The 16,130-nt window shown below is 37.1% G+C and overlaps 3 protein-coding genes across 4 annotated transcripts; all 3 read left to right on the top strand.

The window, feature by feature from the left end:
• On the top strand, positions 1–4,579 carry LOC111781820 (serine/threonine-protein kinase SRK2H). Its single transcript, XM_023662533.1, has 10 exons — positions 1–355; positions 560–681; positions 788–862; positions 999–1,100; positions 2,412–2,465; positions 2,550–2,642; positions 2,746–2,838; positions 3,105–3,209; positions 3,286–3,384; positions 3,981–4,579. Exons 2-10 carry the CDS (start codon positions 562–564, stop codon positions 4,317–4,319), a joined length of 1,080 nt encoding a protein of 359 aa, XP_023518301.1. The 5' UTR covers positions 1–355; positions 560–561; the 3' UTR covers positions 4,320–4,579.
• Positions 4,580–5,345: 766 nt separating this feature from the next.
• LOC111781822 (VQ motif-containing protein 31) lies at positions 5,346–5,864 on the top strand. The gene has a single exon (XM_023662536.1). It carries the CDS (start codon positions 5,346–5,348, stop codon positions 5,862–5,864), a length of 519 nt encoding a protein of 172 aa, XP_023518304.1.
• Positions 5,865–7,045: 1,181 nt separating this feature from the next.
• Positions 7,046–15,703, top strand: LOC111781818 (cleft lip and palate transmembrane protein 1 homolog). Of its 2 annotated transcripts, none has more exons than XM_023662530.1 (12): positions 7,046–7,390; positions 8,107–8,253; positions 8,356–8,470; positions 8,586–8,680; positions 9,390–9,493; positions 9,939–9,976; positions 11,303–11,538; positions 12,400–12,493; positions 12,598–12,788; positions 14,251–14,470; positions 15,067–15,234; positions 15,343–15,703. In XM_023662530.1, the coding sequence occupies exons 1-12, from the start codon at positions 7,160–7,162 to the stop codon at positions 15,492–15,494; spliced, it is 1,791 nt and encodes a 596-aa protein (XP_023518298.1). In that variant the 5' UTR covers positions 7,046–7,159; the 3' UTR covers positions 15,495–15,703. The 2 variants fall into 2 exon arrangements, with proteins under 2 accessions (XP_023518298.1, XP_023518299.1); XM_023662531.1 differs by having other exon boundaries at positions 7,285–7,390; positions 8,075–8,253.
• The last annotated feature ends 427 nt before the right edge of the window (positions 15,704–16,130 follow it).

The raw sequence follows: 16,130 nt of genomic DNA, 5'->3' as shown, positions 1-16,130 counted from the left end.
ACGGCTGCCTTTTTGCAAATTTCTTTAGAAAAAAGAGCTCCTCGCACTGCCGTCACAGGTCAAGGAATGGAACGGTGGTGATGAGGAAGGGGATATTAGAATTAGAACAAGTGTGAACCCTCAAAAAGAAAACAAAAAAAAAAAACCCCAAAATTCAAAGGGTACCCCCACATCTTCTCTCCTCACCAAACGGCGTTTTTACAGATCCGAACACACTTCCCATATTAAAGAACCCCAAAAAAGTGAGTATCAAAAGGAAAAACGAGGTGGGATTTCAATTGAAGAGGCAGTGATTGGATTCTAGCTGGTGCTTGTGGATTCCCATACCCTCTATTCAATCGCTTTCTTCGTGTTTGTAAGCCCAATTCCACGTGCTTTCTTTCCACTTCTTTAAGTTTCTATAAGTATTACACCCTTTTTCGTATATTTCAGATCTGATCGCGAAACCCCATTTGGTATTTTGAATCGAATGAGCTTAGAAACCCTTTCTTTATATTGCTATTGATTTTTGTTCTGTTTTCTTCTTGTGGGTTTGTGGACGCTGTTTGATTCTGCGTAGAAATGGATAAATATGAAGTTGTTAAGGATTTGGGTGCTGGGAATTTTGGGGTTGCTAGGCTTTTGAGGCACAAGGAGACCAAAGAGCTTGTCGCCATGAAGTACATAGAACGTGGTCATAAGGTTCATTCTGTTCTTGATTCAATTCATTCGTTGTTGCTTTGAGATTAGCCTTGTTTATCATATGGATGGCTTAATTGGGGGTTTTGATGCTTTGTTGTATTGACAGATAGATGAGAATGTGGCTAGAGAGATTATTAACCATCGATCGCTTCGGCATCCCAATATCATTCGTTTCAAGGAGGCAAGTTCTTATGTTTTTTGAGGTTTCTGTAATCTAATATCATGCAATTGGTGAAGTGTTGACGAAGCTGTTGCACTATTAAATGCATCAAGTTTTGGATTAAGAAATAGATTTGAAGTTGGTTTATGATTTGCAGGTTGTTTTGACGCCAACGCATTTGGCTATAGTGATGGAATATGCTGCTGGAGGAGAGCTTTTTGAAAGGATTTGCAATGCTGGACGTTTTAGTGAAGATGAGGTCTATTATCTACTCTCTCTCTCTCCCATGCACTAGGAGTTACTAGCTTTATTTCTGAGGGGTTTCCTTGGGGTGATGTGAGATCTCATGTTGGTTGGGGAGGAGAACGAAACATTCGTTATAAGGGTGTGGAAATCTCTCCCTAGCAGACGTGTTTTAGAAATCTTGAGGGGAAGCCTGAAAGGGAACGTCCAAAGAGGACGTTATCTGCTAGCAATGGGGTTGGGCTGTTGCAAACTATATTAGAGCCAGACACCAGGCGGTGTGCCAGCGAGGATGCTGGACTCCCAAGGGGGTGGATTGTGAGACCCACATCGGATGGAGAGGGTAACGAAGCATTCCTTATAAGGGTGTGGAAACCTCTCCTTAGCAGACGGGTTTTAAAAATCTTGAGGAGAAGCTCGTTTGGGAAAGTCCAAAGAGGACAATACCTGCTAGTGGTGGGCTTGGGCTGTTACAAATGGTATCATAGCGAGACACTAGGCTGTGTGCCAGTGAGGATGCTAGGCCCTCAAAAGGGGTGGATTTTGAGGCACCACATTGGCTGGAGAGGGGAATGAAGCATTCCTTAAGGGTGTGGAAGCCTCTCTCTAGCATATGTGTTTTAAAAACCTTGAGGGGAAGCCTAAGAGGGAGAGTCCAAAGAGGACAATATCTGCTAGTGGTGGGCTTGGGTTGTTACAAATGGTATCATAGCAATACTCTAGGCGGTGTGCCAGTGAGGATGCTAGGCCCCCAAAGGGGGTGGATTTTGAGGCACCACATTGGTTGGAGAGGGGAGCGAAGCATTCCTTATAAGGGTGTGGAAGCCTCTCCCTAGCATATGTGTTTTAAAAACCTTGAGGGGAAGCCTGAAAGGGAGAGTCCAAAGAGGACAATATCTGCTAGTGGTAGGCTTGGACTGTTGCAAATGGTATCAGAGCCAGACACCGGGTGGTGTGCCAGTGAGGATGCTGGGCCCCCAAGGGGGTGGATTGTGAGACCCCACATCGGTTGGTGAGGGGAACAAAACATTCTTTATAAGGGTGTGGAAAGCTCTCCCTAACAGACGCGTTTTAAAAACCTTGAGGGAAAACCTGAAAGGAAAAGCCTAAAGAGGACAATATCCGTAAGCCATGTTTAGAGAGACCCTCCAATTTGTAGGTTCAAGCCGAAGGCTCGAAAACTTCATGGCTTAAAATCTTTGATATCTCTCGGAATTGACCTTTGGGGTGAGCAAGGCCTTCCTAGAAATAGTGGGGTGGACTACGAGTATAATAGAAGAATTGCTAGCTTTGTGAGCTCATGTAATTCTCTTATCTTTTTTTACAGGCAAGATATTTCTTCCAGCAGCTGATTTCTGGAGTCAATTATTGCCATTCAATGGTAGAATTAAAAGCAAACTAAGCCTCATATGGTTTCTTGTTTAAAAATTCTATACCATATCTTACTTGACACGATGCGTTGCAGCAAATATGTCATAGAGATTTAAAGCTAGAGAATACCCTTTTAGATGGCAGCCCGGCTCCACGCTTGAAGATCTGTGATTTCGGCTACTCCAAGGTGTTTGAAGATGAGAAATTTATTCGATCATTTCTCGTTAACATGCTCTTTGATTCATTTTTTCTCTGTACTTATGCTGTCGTATTGTTCGTTTCTTCTGTAGTCATCGCTGTTGCATTCAAGACCGAAATCAACTGTTGGTACTCCGGCGTACATAGCACCAGAGGTTCTTTCTCGACGAGAGTATGATGGAAAGGTTCGTACGTGCATATTTTTCCAATTTCCTTGACCTTTCAAGATACATTCACGTTTTCACGGTCGTTTATATCAAGAAACACCTTCCTTTTTGGGGATAATCGAGTTCTGTTTTCCATTTATTTGAGCACAAAGATTTGATTGTTAATCATGGCTCGCATTGTGCATCGAGATAGTATGGTTATCGGTATCATTAGAATGATTTGGAAACGGATTCTGTTTGTTCAAACACTGAAATGACTCGATCTTCTGTTTCGTCGTGTGTAGTTGGCAGATGTATGGTCATGTGGAGTGACTCTCTATGTTATGTTGGTTGGTGCATACCCTTTTGAAGATCAGGATGATCCTAGAAACTTCAGGAAAACCATTCAGGTTCATCTCTTGCCCTGCTGCATGGTAATGTTAGTAAAGTGATCATCTTTCTCACTTTTTTTTCGTTATCCTGCAGCGAATAATGGCTGTACAGTACAAAATACCCGACTACGTTCACATATCTCAAGATTGTCGACACCTACTGTCTCGCATCTTTGTCCCGAATCCATCAAGGGTATTTTTCTGTCACAAAATTATATATTCTTATCATTACCTTATTTTCGAGTTCTATATAAAATTATCGCCTTTCACTTCATATCATTAGTTTTGTTTGACATTCTGAATCTTGTGAAATGGTACAATAGTAGCGTAGGAGCGAGCTCGATCGGTCTTAATGAGCTCTATAACATGCAATTCTTATTGAAATTTGATGCCAAAACACAAGACCCATCTTTGTCTCTCTAAATTTGGTGAAACTGCTTGAAATATCTGAAGTTTGTCCTATTTCCTAGCTCGTAGAGTGATTATTCTCAGCTCGAAGTCTCGTGGGAAACGAGCCAAAAAGGGTTTCTTGCAGCTAGTTTATTGTCTTCAATGTAGAGTGAGAACAAAACACGCTTCACTTTTGTCCTCAAACGTCGACACCCCATACAAATTCTCTACCTTAGACCATCCTTAATAGGTTCTAGCACGAGGATAAAATTCTAGATCTTTCAAGTGATATCTTTTTCGAGTTCATATATCCTCGAATCCTACGTTTAGTTCAACGCCTAAATATGAGTTTCTCGCTCGTCTTGATTTCATTATGATGTTTTGAACTTGATACGACAGAGAATCTCACTAAAAGAGATAAAGAGTCACCCATGGTTCTTAAAGAACTTGCCAAGGGAACTGACAGAATCAGCCCAAGCCATCTATTACCAAAGGGGTAGCCACCCGAGCTTCTCGCTTCAAACGGAGGAAGAAATCATGAAGATCGTGGGGGAGGCAAGGAACCCGCCCCCATCGTCAACGACCGTGAAGGGGTTTGGATGGGGAACGGAAGAGGAAGACGAAGAAGGGAAGGGAGAGGTGGAAGAGGAGGAGGAGGAGGACGACGACGACGAAGAAGACGAGTACGATAAGAGGGTGAAAGAAGTGCATGCGAGTGGAGAATTCTTGATCACTTAGAAACAGAGCATAACATAGAGTATGTGGTGTTGTTATTATATTGTTAAGGTTGGTCGTTGTTATGTGTACAGTAGTGCTGAATAATTATGGCTCTCCTCCACCCTCCTCCGCATAGCAGACTTAAAGAGTAAGTTCTTAATGTGTTCATATATTGTTGGTTAAAGGTCTGCAAACTCTAAAAGCTATAATTTCTCTCTCTATTGTCACTTCTTATTGTGCTACTCAATAATTGAATGTAGTTGGACTTGTTTTTGTGTTTCTTTACCTGTTTCTATCTCTCTTCAACATTCATCTGCTTATTTTGGTGTGAGGACGAAAACGAAACATTGTTTATGAGGGTGTGGAAACCTCTCTTAGTCCAAAAATGACAATATCTGTTAGCGGTGGGATTGGACAGTTACATTCAACATGATCACTTCCAAAAATGATTCGAAGATAACTTTTTTGATAGAGGAGGAAAAGACTAGGAGATTGTTTCTTCGTACCTTTTATTGCCTACACAAGACTTTGTTCATGTAGTGCGATAGTCGAATGGTAGTGAAGTGGAGACGAATGACAACGAAATCAAACGATGGTAGATGGCGGTGGTTCACACGAGGAAAACAAATCAAATTGAAGCACACTACGGGCTTGTATTGAATTTGAATATGACTAGGAGAGGAGAAAACTTGTTCATATAGTGTGACAGTCGAACAGTGGCGAAATGGAGACGAATGACAACGAAATAGAACGATGGTAAATGGCGGTGGTTCGCACGAGGAAGATGAGTCAAGGAAGCCGACACTCGACCGGATATGAAATCGAACCATACTACGAGCCGAACATCATAGACCCAAGACCAAAATTAGGATTTGGTCAAAAATAGCATTTCCTTATGAAAAAAAACAAACAATATGAGTTGTAATGGAATTTTGATTTCACAGTTTGTTTGTTCTAACTGTCGTATGAGTTGTAATGTCATATGGGAATTACAATCCTTCCTTTCTTCTTCTCTCTCTCAAAACAATGCTGCAAGGCATCATCGTAATGGAGAAGCCAGGCACCCAAACTCCTGTCAAGTGCAAGCCTTTGACGACGTTCGTCCAAACCGACACGACCGCGTTTCGAGAGATCGTGCAACGTCTAACCGGGCCATCGGAAAGCTACACGCTGCCATCGTCGAAGGCCGCGGGATCAAAGAGGCCGACCTCAACATCCAAACTGCATGAAAGGAGGCATTTGACAAGACCAAAGCTACAAATTGTGAAACCATCTCTTTCCCATTTCAAGCCTCCTAGCTTCATTACGAGCCCGATCGGGACACCACCGAGAGCTGATCATCCTAGCTTCATTACGAGCCCAGTCGGGACACCGTCGAAGATCATGTCGAAGCTGTCGATTGGGGACGGGGAGAAGGAGCTGAACAGCATTGAAGAAGAGAAGGCAACGAGAGAGAAGAGATTTTATTTGCATCCATCTCCAAGGTCCATGCATGGCTCTGCCCAACCAGAGTTACTTTCATTATTTCCTTTGGAATCTCCTAAAAAAACAAGTCACAAACCATGAAATAAAATTAAAGGGAATCGATTGTTTTTAATTTTTATTCGTTTTTTTCGAAGAAGCTTAAGCTTTCCCTCGGTGTGCCCGAGCCATGACTGTACTCGAGTTTTATCGTACTTTCGTATTAGATTACACGACTCTAAGCTAAACGACTGGACACTTCAAACACAATAGGAATAACTTCATATTAAACTCTTATGCACCCGAAACACCCTTTAAAGTAGATTTTGTCAAATTCACAAATTTTATTATAGGTTAAGAATTGTGCTAGCCCATTGTATATTTATTTTAGGAGAGATTTTATATTTTAGGAAAAAGATTTAGATTTGTTAGGTCTAGATTGAATAGGCTCTAGTATAAATACCGTCCACCCTACCTAGGTTAATCATCCAAGAAATCCAAAAGTATTCTACCGAGTAGTATTCTCCTCTCGATTGGTCTTAATAAAGAGTGCGAGTGTTTCCTACAGAGAGTTGTGTTCAACAACTACAATCGAGATTTTATTATCATCATCAACTTTACTCCTTTTACAAGTCAATTATCGATAAATTGAGTTCATTTTTGCTCTCCAAAACTATACTCAAATAAGCATAAGAACACATTAAGAAATGAAGCTAAACTAATAAAAACACCTAATATCCTTAAACTTTCCAAAAATTATAAAAAATATAATTACAATGGAAACAGTCTGTACCTTGTTTTGAAACGAAATATCATTACGTTAAAAAAAAAAAAAATTAGCATTACCTTTGAAAATAAAGTTCAAATTATTCTTACTATCAATATATAGACGAAAATCGTCATTGATATCTCATAGATTATATCCAAACTTTTTAATGTTATTTTTGAAAGTTTATGAGTATTTTTAAGCGTGGCACTAATGATAAAAATATTTTTTAATTTTTTTAAAAAATATGAGAGTATTAATGAAAATTTGTAAATGGAAAGATATATTTGAAACATTTTAAAATTTTAAATCATTTTTTAAAATTTAAAGCAATTTTTTTAAAACAAATCTAAGCTGATATGCAGGAAAAAAAAAAGAAAAAAAGAAAAAAAAAAAAGAAAAAGAAATATGGTGTCCAAATGGCAAAATATAGATATATGTATATAGATGGAGTTGAGATATTTATATTTTGTGGGTGACGTGGCCATCTCATGGCATCCTTCACCTCCAAAAGCAATTCTCCAAGAAGAGGGGAATAAAATCTTTGCTTTCTACGTATAAATACCAAAGCTTCTTCTAAACTCTACCACCAATTTCTCCCTTTGCGCCTATCTTAGATTTGCAGGAAGAAGAAATGGCGACGCCGGCGGTAGTGGGGGTTCCCGGCGGAGGAGGAGGAGCAGCAGTAGCACCAAGAGCAGGCGGACAGCAACAGCAACAGCAACAAGGAGGCTTCGCTCAGTCTCTTACTGGAATCATAAGGATCGCAGTCTTTTGGTACTTCGCTTCTAAATTCTTTGCTCCCAAGAAGCCCTCTGATCCTGCTATTCTAATGTCCAATCTCTTTCAGAAGGGTGAACCGCTGGTAAGTATGCACTTGGATTGTTAAATGTGTCGTTGAATAATGGAATTGAATTGAATGTTTGATGATTCCGTTGTACTTGTTGTTCTCCCTGTTCTGTATTGCGAGTAACGGTTTGAACAATTTTGGATTTGATTTCCTTGAGAATATTTATATTTTGTTTGTATGCTGGATGCTTTTCTCGGAAATTCGAACTGAGCCTGCTGGATGCTGAGAAGAGTATGGAATAGCTTTTTCACTCTAGAAATTATAGTCGGTTACTTATGTTTCCCGATGGTTATCGTTGAAGATTGAAGTGATTGGAAGTTCATTTTCGTTGCACTCAATTCATATGTATACGAACGTGTATGTTAAAAAACGAAGGCATTTCATTTTTTTTTATTCTAATGTGACGACCACCTAATCGTACTAGGAAACTCATAGAGTTTTTATATTTTAGTTCGACAGCCACCTTGGAGTTCGAACTCATTCCCTCTTTCTTTACTTCTTTTTCTTCTCTAGTCTGAATGACCTCTAGTAGCCACCATGGTGGTTCGAAGGCAATTGTTGAATATTATTCTTGGTGAACTGGGAGTTTCCTGATTTGATATTTAAGCTGTTATTGCTGTAAATAATAAAACTTAACTGTTCTTAACATCGTAGGACAAATGTGGATTATTTTTGTCTAATTTTTACTTTTAATGATAGATCCTGTTACCAGTTGCATTAATTTCCTTTAGGATATGTGGGTGTATCTTTCTGAGCATGAAAGGTTTAATGACTTTGGAGATGAAGGTGCGCTTGTTTGGCATGAGAATGGTATACCTTATGCTGTTTGGGGGCAAGAAAGTAGCAGGTCTCTTTCATTCAAGTACTATCCATCTGAGGTACTGTTGAACTTATTACAGAAACATCTGTATATTGTTTTTTTTAGTCCCGTTTTTCATTCATGATGTCGGAGGGTTTTGAGGAAATAGCTCTTCTTATAGGCTTTGAAACAAAATGGAACCTTGTATGCACATGTCTTCTTTGCACGGTCAGGATACACTCCAGACCCCAATGACCCAGAGTTTCAGCCTCTTGCTACATTTGGAAGGGCACATCGTAAGATCAAATTTTTCTCCTTGTTATCTTGAGCGTCAGATTTTTCTGTTTCATCTATGATCAAGCAATGCATAATATATCAGCTCTTGAGGATGTGTACTTCTATTCATTTCAGCTATCGTGATGTATTTTCCCAAGTCAAAAGCAGGTAAAAGGAGGAGTTTATTGGGTAGTTCTGAAGGTTCTGATACTGGTGAAACTCTGAAAGAGGTGATTCCTTTGTAGTTGAGTAGTGTGTTTTGATAACTTTTGTTCACTGATATAAAAGTCATGCAAAGAGATTCTAATTAGGCCACACACCCTTGAGCGATCAGATGCTTTATGTGCCTGTTGTTTTGTTTGAACGGGGTTTTCTATGATTACAATGGTCTTCTTTTGAGGAGAATCACATTTATTATTAAGATTGTCATCATCATGTACAATTCTTTCTCCCAAGTCACCTTTATAAACCAAAAGACGATTCTCTAGAATCTGCAGAAAGATTGTAGTCACACTTTCTGTTTTTGATGCGTATACTGTACGTGACAGGGAGAGAAGCACGTTGATTGGATTGGTTGGGCTTATATAGTTCAAGTGTATAACTAAATACTTTCATGGCATATTGATGCTTTTGGCATTTAATTTGCTACAGAAGTACCTCTGATAGGGGTCAGATATATTACAAACGCTCCTTATGGGCACCAGGATATTTAAGGTCTGAGTTTAGTAGAATGACATGAAATAATTGTGTATGGGGATCATAGTTTTAGTGTGTATTTTCCATTATCTATCCAATGATTCAAATTGCACTAGCATTTCTGTTCTGTTCTGTTTTGCTCTATTTTTCTTTACAGATTTCATTTGATGGTAATCAATACTTGATCAATGTTCAAGAAATATCATTCTTATTCGAAACAAATGTCACTTTTTGTTGCTCAAGGTTATTGATGATGACCAAGTTGATCTGAAAGATGACGGTCCTGTGGAGTGGGTTTCCTATTGGAAACCAAATGTTACTGTTAATCTAGTCGATGATTTTACCCGGTATGTTTACAATATTTTAGTCTTTAATCTCTGCAAGTTTCTAGAGCAATAAAGTTATGAAAAATTTGATGTTTCGTATCTTTTTTTTCTTTTATCAATTTCTTGTAAAATTTAATTTTTTGCTTTTATGATAAATATTCTTTGTACTTTACTTTTGATAAATCAAATACGTGGGATCTACTGTGATAGTTCTCTTGGGACCTAATCTACTATGATGGATCTTTCAGCATATCTATCTATTTCTGTAACTACTGTCAGTGGCATGAAGCGTTGCTAACGTCTATTTCTTGTCCCTTGATATATATATATATATATATATATATATACACACACACGTATATATATAAAATAACTGTGACCTCATGTTTTCATCTTTATCTCCTTATGTGGTGCATTAGTCTCGTTCCAGATCTACTAATGCTTAAGAATTTTCTTTTTTTTGCAGATATGCTCATAATGGCGTCCCACCAAATATTTCTCCTTGTATCCTTTTATGTTCCTTTGTCCATCTTCATGAATATGGTTTTTTTTCTTGGTATCTCCAAGGTGGTAAAGTAACAAAAGAAATATGAAAGTGGTTGATTGAAGTTCCTTTTTGTAGTTTGGCTCCCTTTTGCGGGCTTTCATTTTGTTTGCCTTATATTCTCTTTTTTTTTTCTCAGTGAATGTTGGGCTATTCATAGAAAAGAAAAAAAGTGAAAGCTTAATTTCTTTTAAGAAAGAAAACTATATACCACAAAGCAATAAGATAAACCAATTACAAAGTTTTGTTTTTTTGTTTTTTTGTTTTTTGGCAATGAGTTTAAATCATCACCAGTACACCTTTTAGTGTAACCATGATTCGTGAACATGAAAGTAAATAGTTATTATGCTCTCAGAATTTTTTTTGGGAATGTTTCCTTCATTTATTGTTAATGAAAGTTGGTTTCTTCATAAAAAATTATTTCTGGAGATGTTTGTTGGTGGGTTTGATTGACACTATATAAGGGTTGAAGATATGAAGCTCCTTGAACAGATTCTTATCCCCGGAGAAGATTAAAAGATTAATCTCTAGTTGTGATGGGAGTAAGGGTCTTGATGGATTTTTTATGGCATTTTTTCAAGAGTAAATGGGATCAGTGTTTTTAAAGTTGAGGTGCACTGAAATACAAATTATAATTTCTTTGTTTCATTTAGTTATGCTTCTCTCTTAACCAACTGGGAGAGCCTTTTGTACCATGGTTTCTCCTTTTTTTTTTTTTCTTTTTCTTCTACAAATTTCATACATCAATGAATTTTTTTCTTTTTAATAAAAGAAACCCTATATTGAATAAATCAATGAAATATAGAGAAAAAGTGGAAATTGCAATGGCTTGCTGGAGATTTGAGTTACCTTTGATCAGTATTTTGAAGCGTATTCCTTTAAATTACCCTGTTTATATAATTATTTCTCGTCTCATGTTGCCAACGATTAATTGAGTAATTGTGTAAAATTACATTGTTGTGTAGCAAGAGGTGATTTTTCATGGTTTAATGCTATTGATTTAGTATTCTTTGCATGAGGAAGGTTTGTTTGTTCTGAATGATTGACCCTATTGCCACAACGATGGTTGCATTCTCGGTCTCACTTCTTTTCCTCTTCTCAAAAGCTCTGAGCACAATAAATATTATACTCTCTGTCTTTCTTCTCTTTATTATCCTGGTAATTGCTGAATTGGCATAACAGTAGGCTGGAACATCATGTTAATGCTGATGGATAGATATCATTTGACATGCCAGGCGTAGGAATTGAAACAGCAAATTTAGCATTGACTTTCTTGACTTAAGTAGACTTGAATGTTGAGCCCACTACAGGAAACTACTATCCAACCATTTTCTTCAATGACTTTTGGCTACTTAGAGATAAGTTGGTTCAAATTAACGGGACAGTGGACGAGCTGGTACTTAACCTGGAAGTTGCTCCCATAAGCATGACCAAGTGGCAGTTATTCCTCCAGATCGATCAGTCATTCCAGATTCACCGTAGCTATGGAAGCATGCTTGAAGGTGAGGCAGATGAGTTGAAGGTACTGACTCTCTTTGAACTTGGTTTCTTTCTTAAGTATTCTTTAATTCTGGGGAGTGGTATTTGTTTGAGATGTTAGGGGGAAAAGAGATGATTTTTGCGATTAAAGGGTAAGGTAGAATCTCCCTTCCCGACATGTGACCATGTGAGAGAATATTCTAAAAAAAAGATTGGTTCTAACCATCACAGTTTCAGGACTGGAATCTATGCGATATTTAGGACTAGAATACTCTGAACTGTCTGAAGCTTAAAAATTCTACTTAAATATAAATAAATTCCAACATGATAACTCTCGCAGACGAATATATATTTTTTGCCTGGAAGATTTAAGTTGAAACTTGTATAAAAAAGGAAGCTATAAGGACTGAATTAACCAAAAAAAGACCTATATTATGACATCATGGGTGTTGCATGTCTACTTTGTTGTTCTCTCTCTCTCTCTCTCTCACACACACACACACACACTTTTCCACACATTTCCATTATGTGGGGGAGGAATCGATAAGGTTGGTGATTGTGTGTATTACTTGGGCTCTTTGGCTGTTATAATCAAAGAGTTTCTTCATTTATCTCATTCTTGGTTTTCTGGATTCCCGTAAGTATTTTATTTATCTCTTAGCTTCTGGTTGAGTTAGACTCCTAGTTATCCATTGCTTCCATAATGTTGCCGATATTCTAATTTTTCTTGAGAAATACATTTTGTTCTTATTAGTATGAATGATAGCATCTGTCTTTTCTATTTCAAAAACTTGAAAAAGAAGTGTGTTGCTTAAACGTCAATGGTTAGATAATTAATGCAATGAAATACTATTTTTCTCCGCCCAATTTTTATCCAAATGGTGTTTTGTGAATTATGTTTCAGAGGGTGTTCTTGGAAGGAAATCTCTATCTCCTGGCAGTTACTATGGTTGTCTCATTACTTCATTCGGTTTTTGATATGCTCGCCTTCAAGAATGGTAAATAAATGTTTGGTCGCTATTTTTTTAACGAGTTAGTTGTTTATAATCTTGAGAAACAACATATGGGCTTTGCTAACTTATGTTATTGATTTGTACTTCAGATATACAATTTTGGAACAAAAATAAGTCTATGGAAGGACTCTCTGCAAAGTCTGTCATTGTCAGCTTTATATCTCAACTGATTATCTTCTTGTATCTACTTGATAATGATACTTCTTGGATGATACTTGCAAGTTCTGGCATTGGTTGCTGTATTGAGTTTTGGAAAATAGGAAAAGCTATGCATATTGAGGTAGCTATTCTGTTTAATTTCTTCATTGCTCACAGATTTTTTTTTTTTTTTTTAATAATATACATCCATATGTTTGTATATAATGGCATAGCATCTTAATAAACAGCATGCTTTCATGTTTGCGAATTTCTCTCTTCATGCACTCCTTATTGCAGACTTTATGTGGTGCAAATCCTTAGGCTTCCTTTTATGGTTGCTTAGTTCTTTTGTTCGACTCTGTTTATTAGTTTAGTTAGTTGTACCTGCCATTTTCTTTTAATGGGAAATGAACTGATGGGAATCAGAATTTAAAATGGAAATAAGGCAACTTGCCTTTACATCAGGTGGACACTAAAGATTGGGAGAATCAGAATATGTAGCAAATCAAGCTGTAAATTAGGAATATTATTTTCTTGACATTTACAGCTGCAATTCCTTCCTACGATAAGGCTAATTGCTGATTTTTTGGATCTAAGATTGGAATCCCTTTTGTATAAATATTTATATTCTCCACTCAAATAGTATATCAGAAAGTTACTTTTTCTCTCATACCTAGTTACATGGTATCAGAGCTAGGCTGTTAGAAACATTGATTGTTAGGTTTAATGCTTCTTAAAGTGGAAATAGTATTTCTTAGAGGAAATCCGAAGGACATTCCATGAAGAAGTTGTCCCCCTTTCCTACCTTTGGAAAAAAAATGTAGATGAGTTGCTTCACGTTATTAATGCATCTCCAAGGACCTTTAGATGAATTTAAAGACTTTGTATCTTGCTTCAAATCGAAGTGATATGGTCCATACTTTGTAGCATTTACCTTCCTCCTGAACGAATTCTTTTCATGGTAAGCTATTATTCTTTTATTTGATATCATAGATTCCCAAAGCACCTTCCTTCAAAGGTGTTTAACTGTAGCCCATTTGACAAGATGATAGAGATTGTTGAGATAAACCTCATTTTAGAAGTAACTAAATCTTCTTATCATAGCGGTGCAACTATGTATCTCCTCTCATTATCATTTTCCTTTCATTCCAGATTGATGGGAGTGGAAGGATATCGATGTTGAGATTTGATCCCAAGTCATATGCAGGAAATAAGATATATTTTCCTTCATTTGAGTTTGAAGTTATGCTTCGAATCAAGAAGCCTATATTCCGTTCCCACAGAAATGATACCATGTATCATGGGTTTTTATCAACCTTGGTAAAAGGTATGCCATGGCATAGTAGTAGGGTATTAGAGTTGAGTGGTTGTGCTCTGTATTTGCAAATGGGTCCACACACTCTCAGATACCAAAAGAAAAAAAAAAGAGTTTATTTTAGTAGCTTTCTTTTGCTGATGATTTCATTCGTCTATTATTCATTCTCTCTTATTTCTGTAAATGAGTCCCTTTTCTATCCATAATAGTATAAATGTTGTGCATGCCTTTTTCATAACATAGTGCAAGTACCTATCTTCTCTCATTATCATTTTTTCTTTCTTTTCAGATTGATAGGAGTGGAAGGATACCTATGTTGAGATTCCGTGATCGTGAGTCATATTCAGGAAATAAGACCAAGGAGTACGATGATCTTGCAATGAAGTATTTGTCCTATGTGCTTTTCTTTCTTGCTGCTTGCTCATCTGTTTATTCACTCATGTATGAACAACATAAGAGCTGGTATTCTTGGATTCTCTCTTCACTTACAAGCTGTGTATACATGTTCGGTAAGTCACTTTAAGTGCTTTTATGCATGCTTTCTCACTTACTATGCTCTTAATCTTATCTGATGTGTGATTTTACTCATAAACCTGATTCCTTTATTAAAAAACGCATTATATATTTTTTTCTTATTGCCAGAGGTTACTTGTCCTGGTGTAACTGTGGTATTTTGGTTTGTGCGAAGAGAATGCATCACGTATTTATGCACAAAATATTATGTTTTGGTGAAAACAAACAAATTGCTTGTAAGATATTTCATCCTCGAGCATTTAGGTGCATATTAGTGGATCTGCCATAGATTTCTACTGAGATTGTACGTTTTGGTTTTCTCACTTATGTGTTTATTATACTGTCATATACTGAACTTTTTGTCCTTTTTTTTTTGTTGCCAACTTTGCACATAAATTATTCCATTTGGAAATATGGAAGTTGTTGGTTTTCATGATGGTGAGATGCAACTTTTTTCTCTAAACAGGATATAACTTTTTTAAAGTTGAAATCTGTGTGCGAATATGTATGGTTAGTTTCAGTAATCAATATTGGAAGAACTGTGTTGAAAACCACTGAATAGTTTTGATTATTGAATTTGGATTCTTTGCAGGCTTCATTATGATGTGCCCTCAGTTGTTCATAAACTACAAGCTCAAGTCTGTGGCCCATCTCCCCTGGAGACAGATGACATACAAGTTCCTTAATACCATCATTGACGATCTATTTGCTTTTGTCATAAAAATGCCAACCCTACACAGGCTTTCGGTGTTCCGAGACGGTGAGAAGTTTCTCAATCGAAGTCCTTTTTTGTTGTTGTTGTCCTCGTCATCATGAAATAGTATATATGGAAGAGATATCTGATGGCTGTAAATTGGTTGCACTGCAGATATCATATTTCTTATCTATCTATATCAGAGATGGAAATACCCAGTCGACAAGAAACGTATAAATGAATTCGGTTTCGGCGGTGAAGAAAATGGAAGCGACGAAGCAACAAATGCGAATGCCATTAAAGACGACGACAAGAAAACTAATTAACTGTGAGTGCTTACATGTAACATTACATTTTATAGAATGTAGAATCCAGTGAGGCAAGTGAAGAGGCATTTTAGTAAGTATTTTTCAAGGTTTTGTTTCTGATTGCCCAGTTCTTATAAAGGATTCATGTTTTAAGCCCTTCTGCATTGGTTAGTGATATCTTCTGTCTTCGAAATAAAATTATGAAATCTGCCTCTGATATTCACTTATGGCCCTGTTTTGGAGTGTATGGGTATCAAGTGTAGATATCAATTTAGGTGAGCTATTACGGTTGAATATGGAGAGGGGAAGTTATTATTGTTATTATTTTGTTGAGTTATAATCTTGGGATTGTTCCAACTGTTTTAACTAATCAAGTTTTAGTTAGGGAGAGGCGCCAATCAAATTAATCCATAATGGTTTGTAGGAAAATGTATCTGGACTTGGTCGACCTGACTCATGTGAACTGATCGTGTCGTTTTTTAAAATCTAAATCCCAACGAGATTTGGAATACTCCTAAAAGATTCATAAATACCATTCTTTCAACCTTAATAAGATATAATGTTTCTCATTCTCAAATCTCTTAACATACCCAAATTCTCCGTGTTAACTTAAGCATCGAAACATGTGTAGCCTTGCAAGCTAATTTTTAGAGC

This window comes from Cucurbita pepo, chromosome LG19, assembly GCF_002806865.2.
Source record: "Cucurbita pepo subsp. pepo cultivar mu-cu-16 chromosome LG19, ASM280686v2, whole genome shotgun sequence".
In the NCBI taxonomy this organism is placed as follows: Eukaryota; Viridiplantae; Streptophyta; class Magnoliopsida; order Cucurbitales; family Cucurbitaceae; genus Cucurbita; species Cucurbita pepo.
This window is presented reverse-complemented; position numbering and strand designations above follow the sequence as displayed.

What these genes read in the sequence shown, in the direction of transcription:
- LOC111781820 (XM_023662533.1), top strand. Translation starts at nt 562, where the DNA reads ATGGATAAATATGAAGTTGTTAAGGATTTGGGTGCTGGGAATTTTGGG. An exon ending in ATATCATTCGTTTCAAGGAG is followed by an intron (nt 863 to 998) that starts GCAAGTTCTTAT and finishes TATGATTTGCAG; the next exon opens with GTTGTTTTGACGCCAACGCA. An exon ending in TTGTCCCGAATCCATCAAGG is followed by an intron (nt 3,385 to 3,980) that starts GTATTTTTCTGT and finishes TTGATACGACAG; the next exon opens with AGAATCTCACTAAAAGAGAT.
- LOC111781822 (XM_023662536.1), top strand. Translation starts at nt 5,346, where the DNA reads ATGGAGAAGCCAGGCACCCAAACTCCTGTCAAGTGCAAGCCTTTGACG.
- LOC111781818 (XM_023662530.1), top strand. Translation starts at nt 7,160, where the DNA reads ATGGCGACGCCGGCGGTAGTGGGGGTTCCCGGCGGAGGAGGAGGAGCA. An exon ending in CTAGTCGATGATTTTACCCG is followed by an intron (nt 9,494 to 9,938) that starts GTATGTTTACAA and finishes TTTTTTTTGCAG; the next exon opens with ATATGCTCATAATGGCGTCC. An exon ending in AAGCTGTGTATACATGTTCG is followed by an intron (nt 14,471 to 15,066) that starts GTAAGTCACTTT and finishes GATTCTTTGCAG; the next exon opens with GCTTCATTATGATGTGCCCT.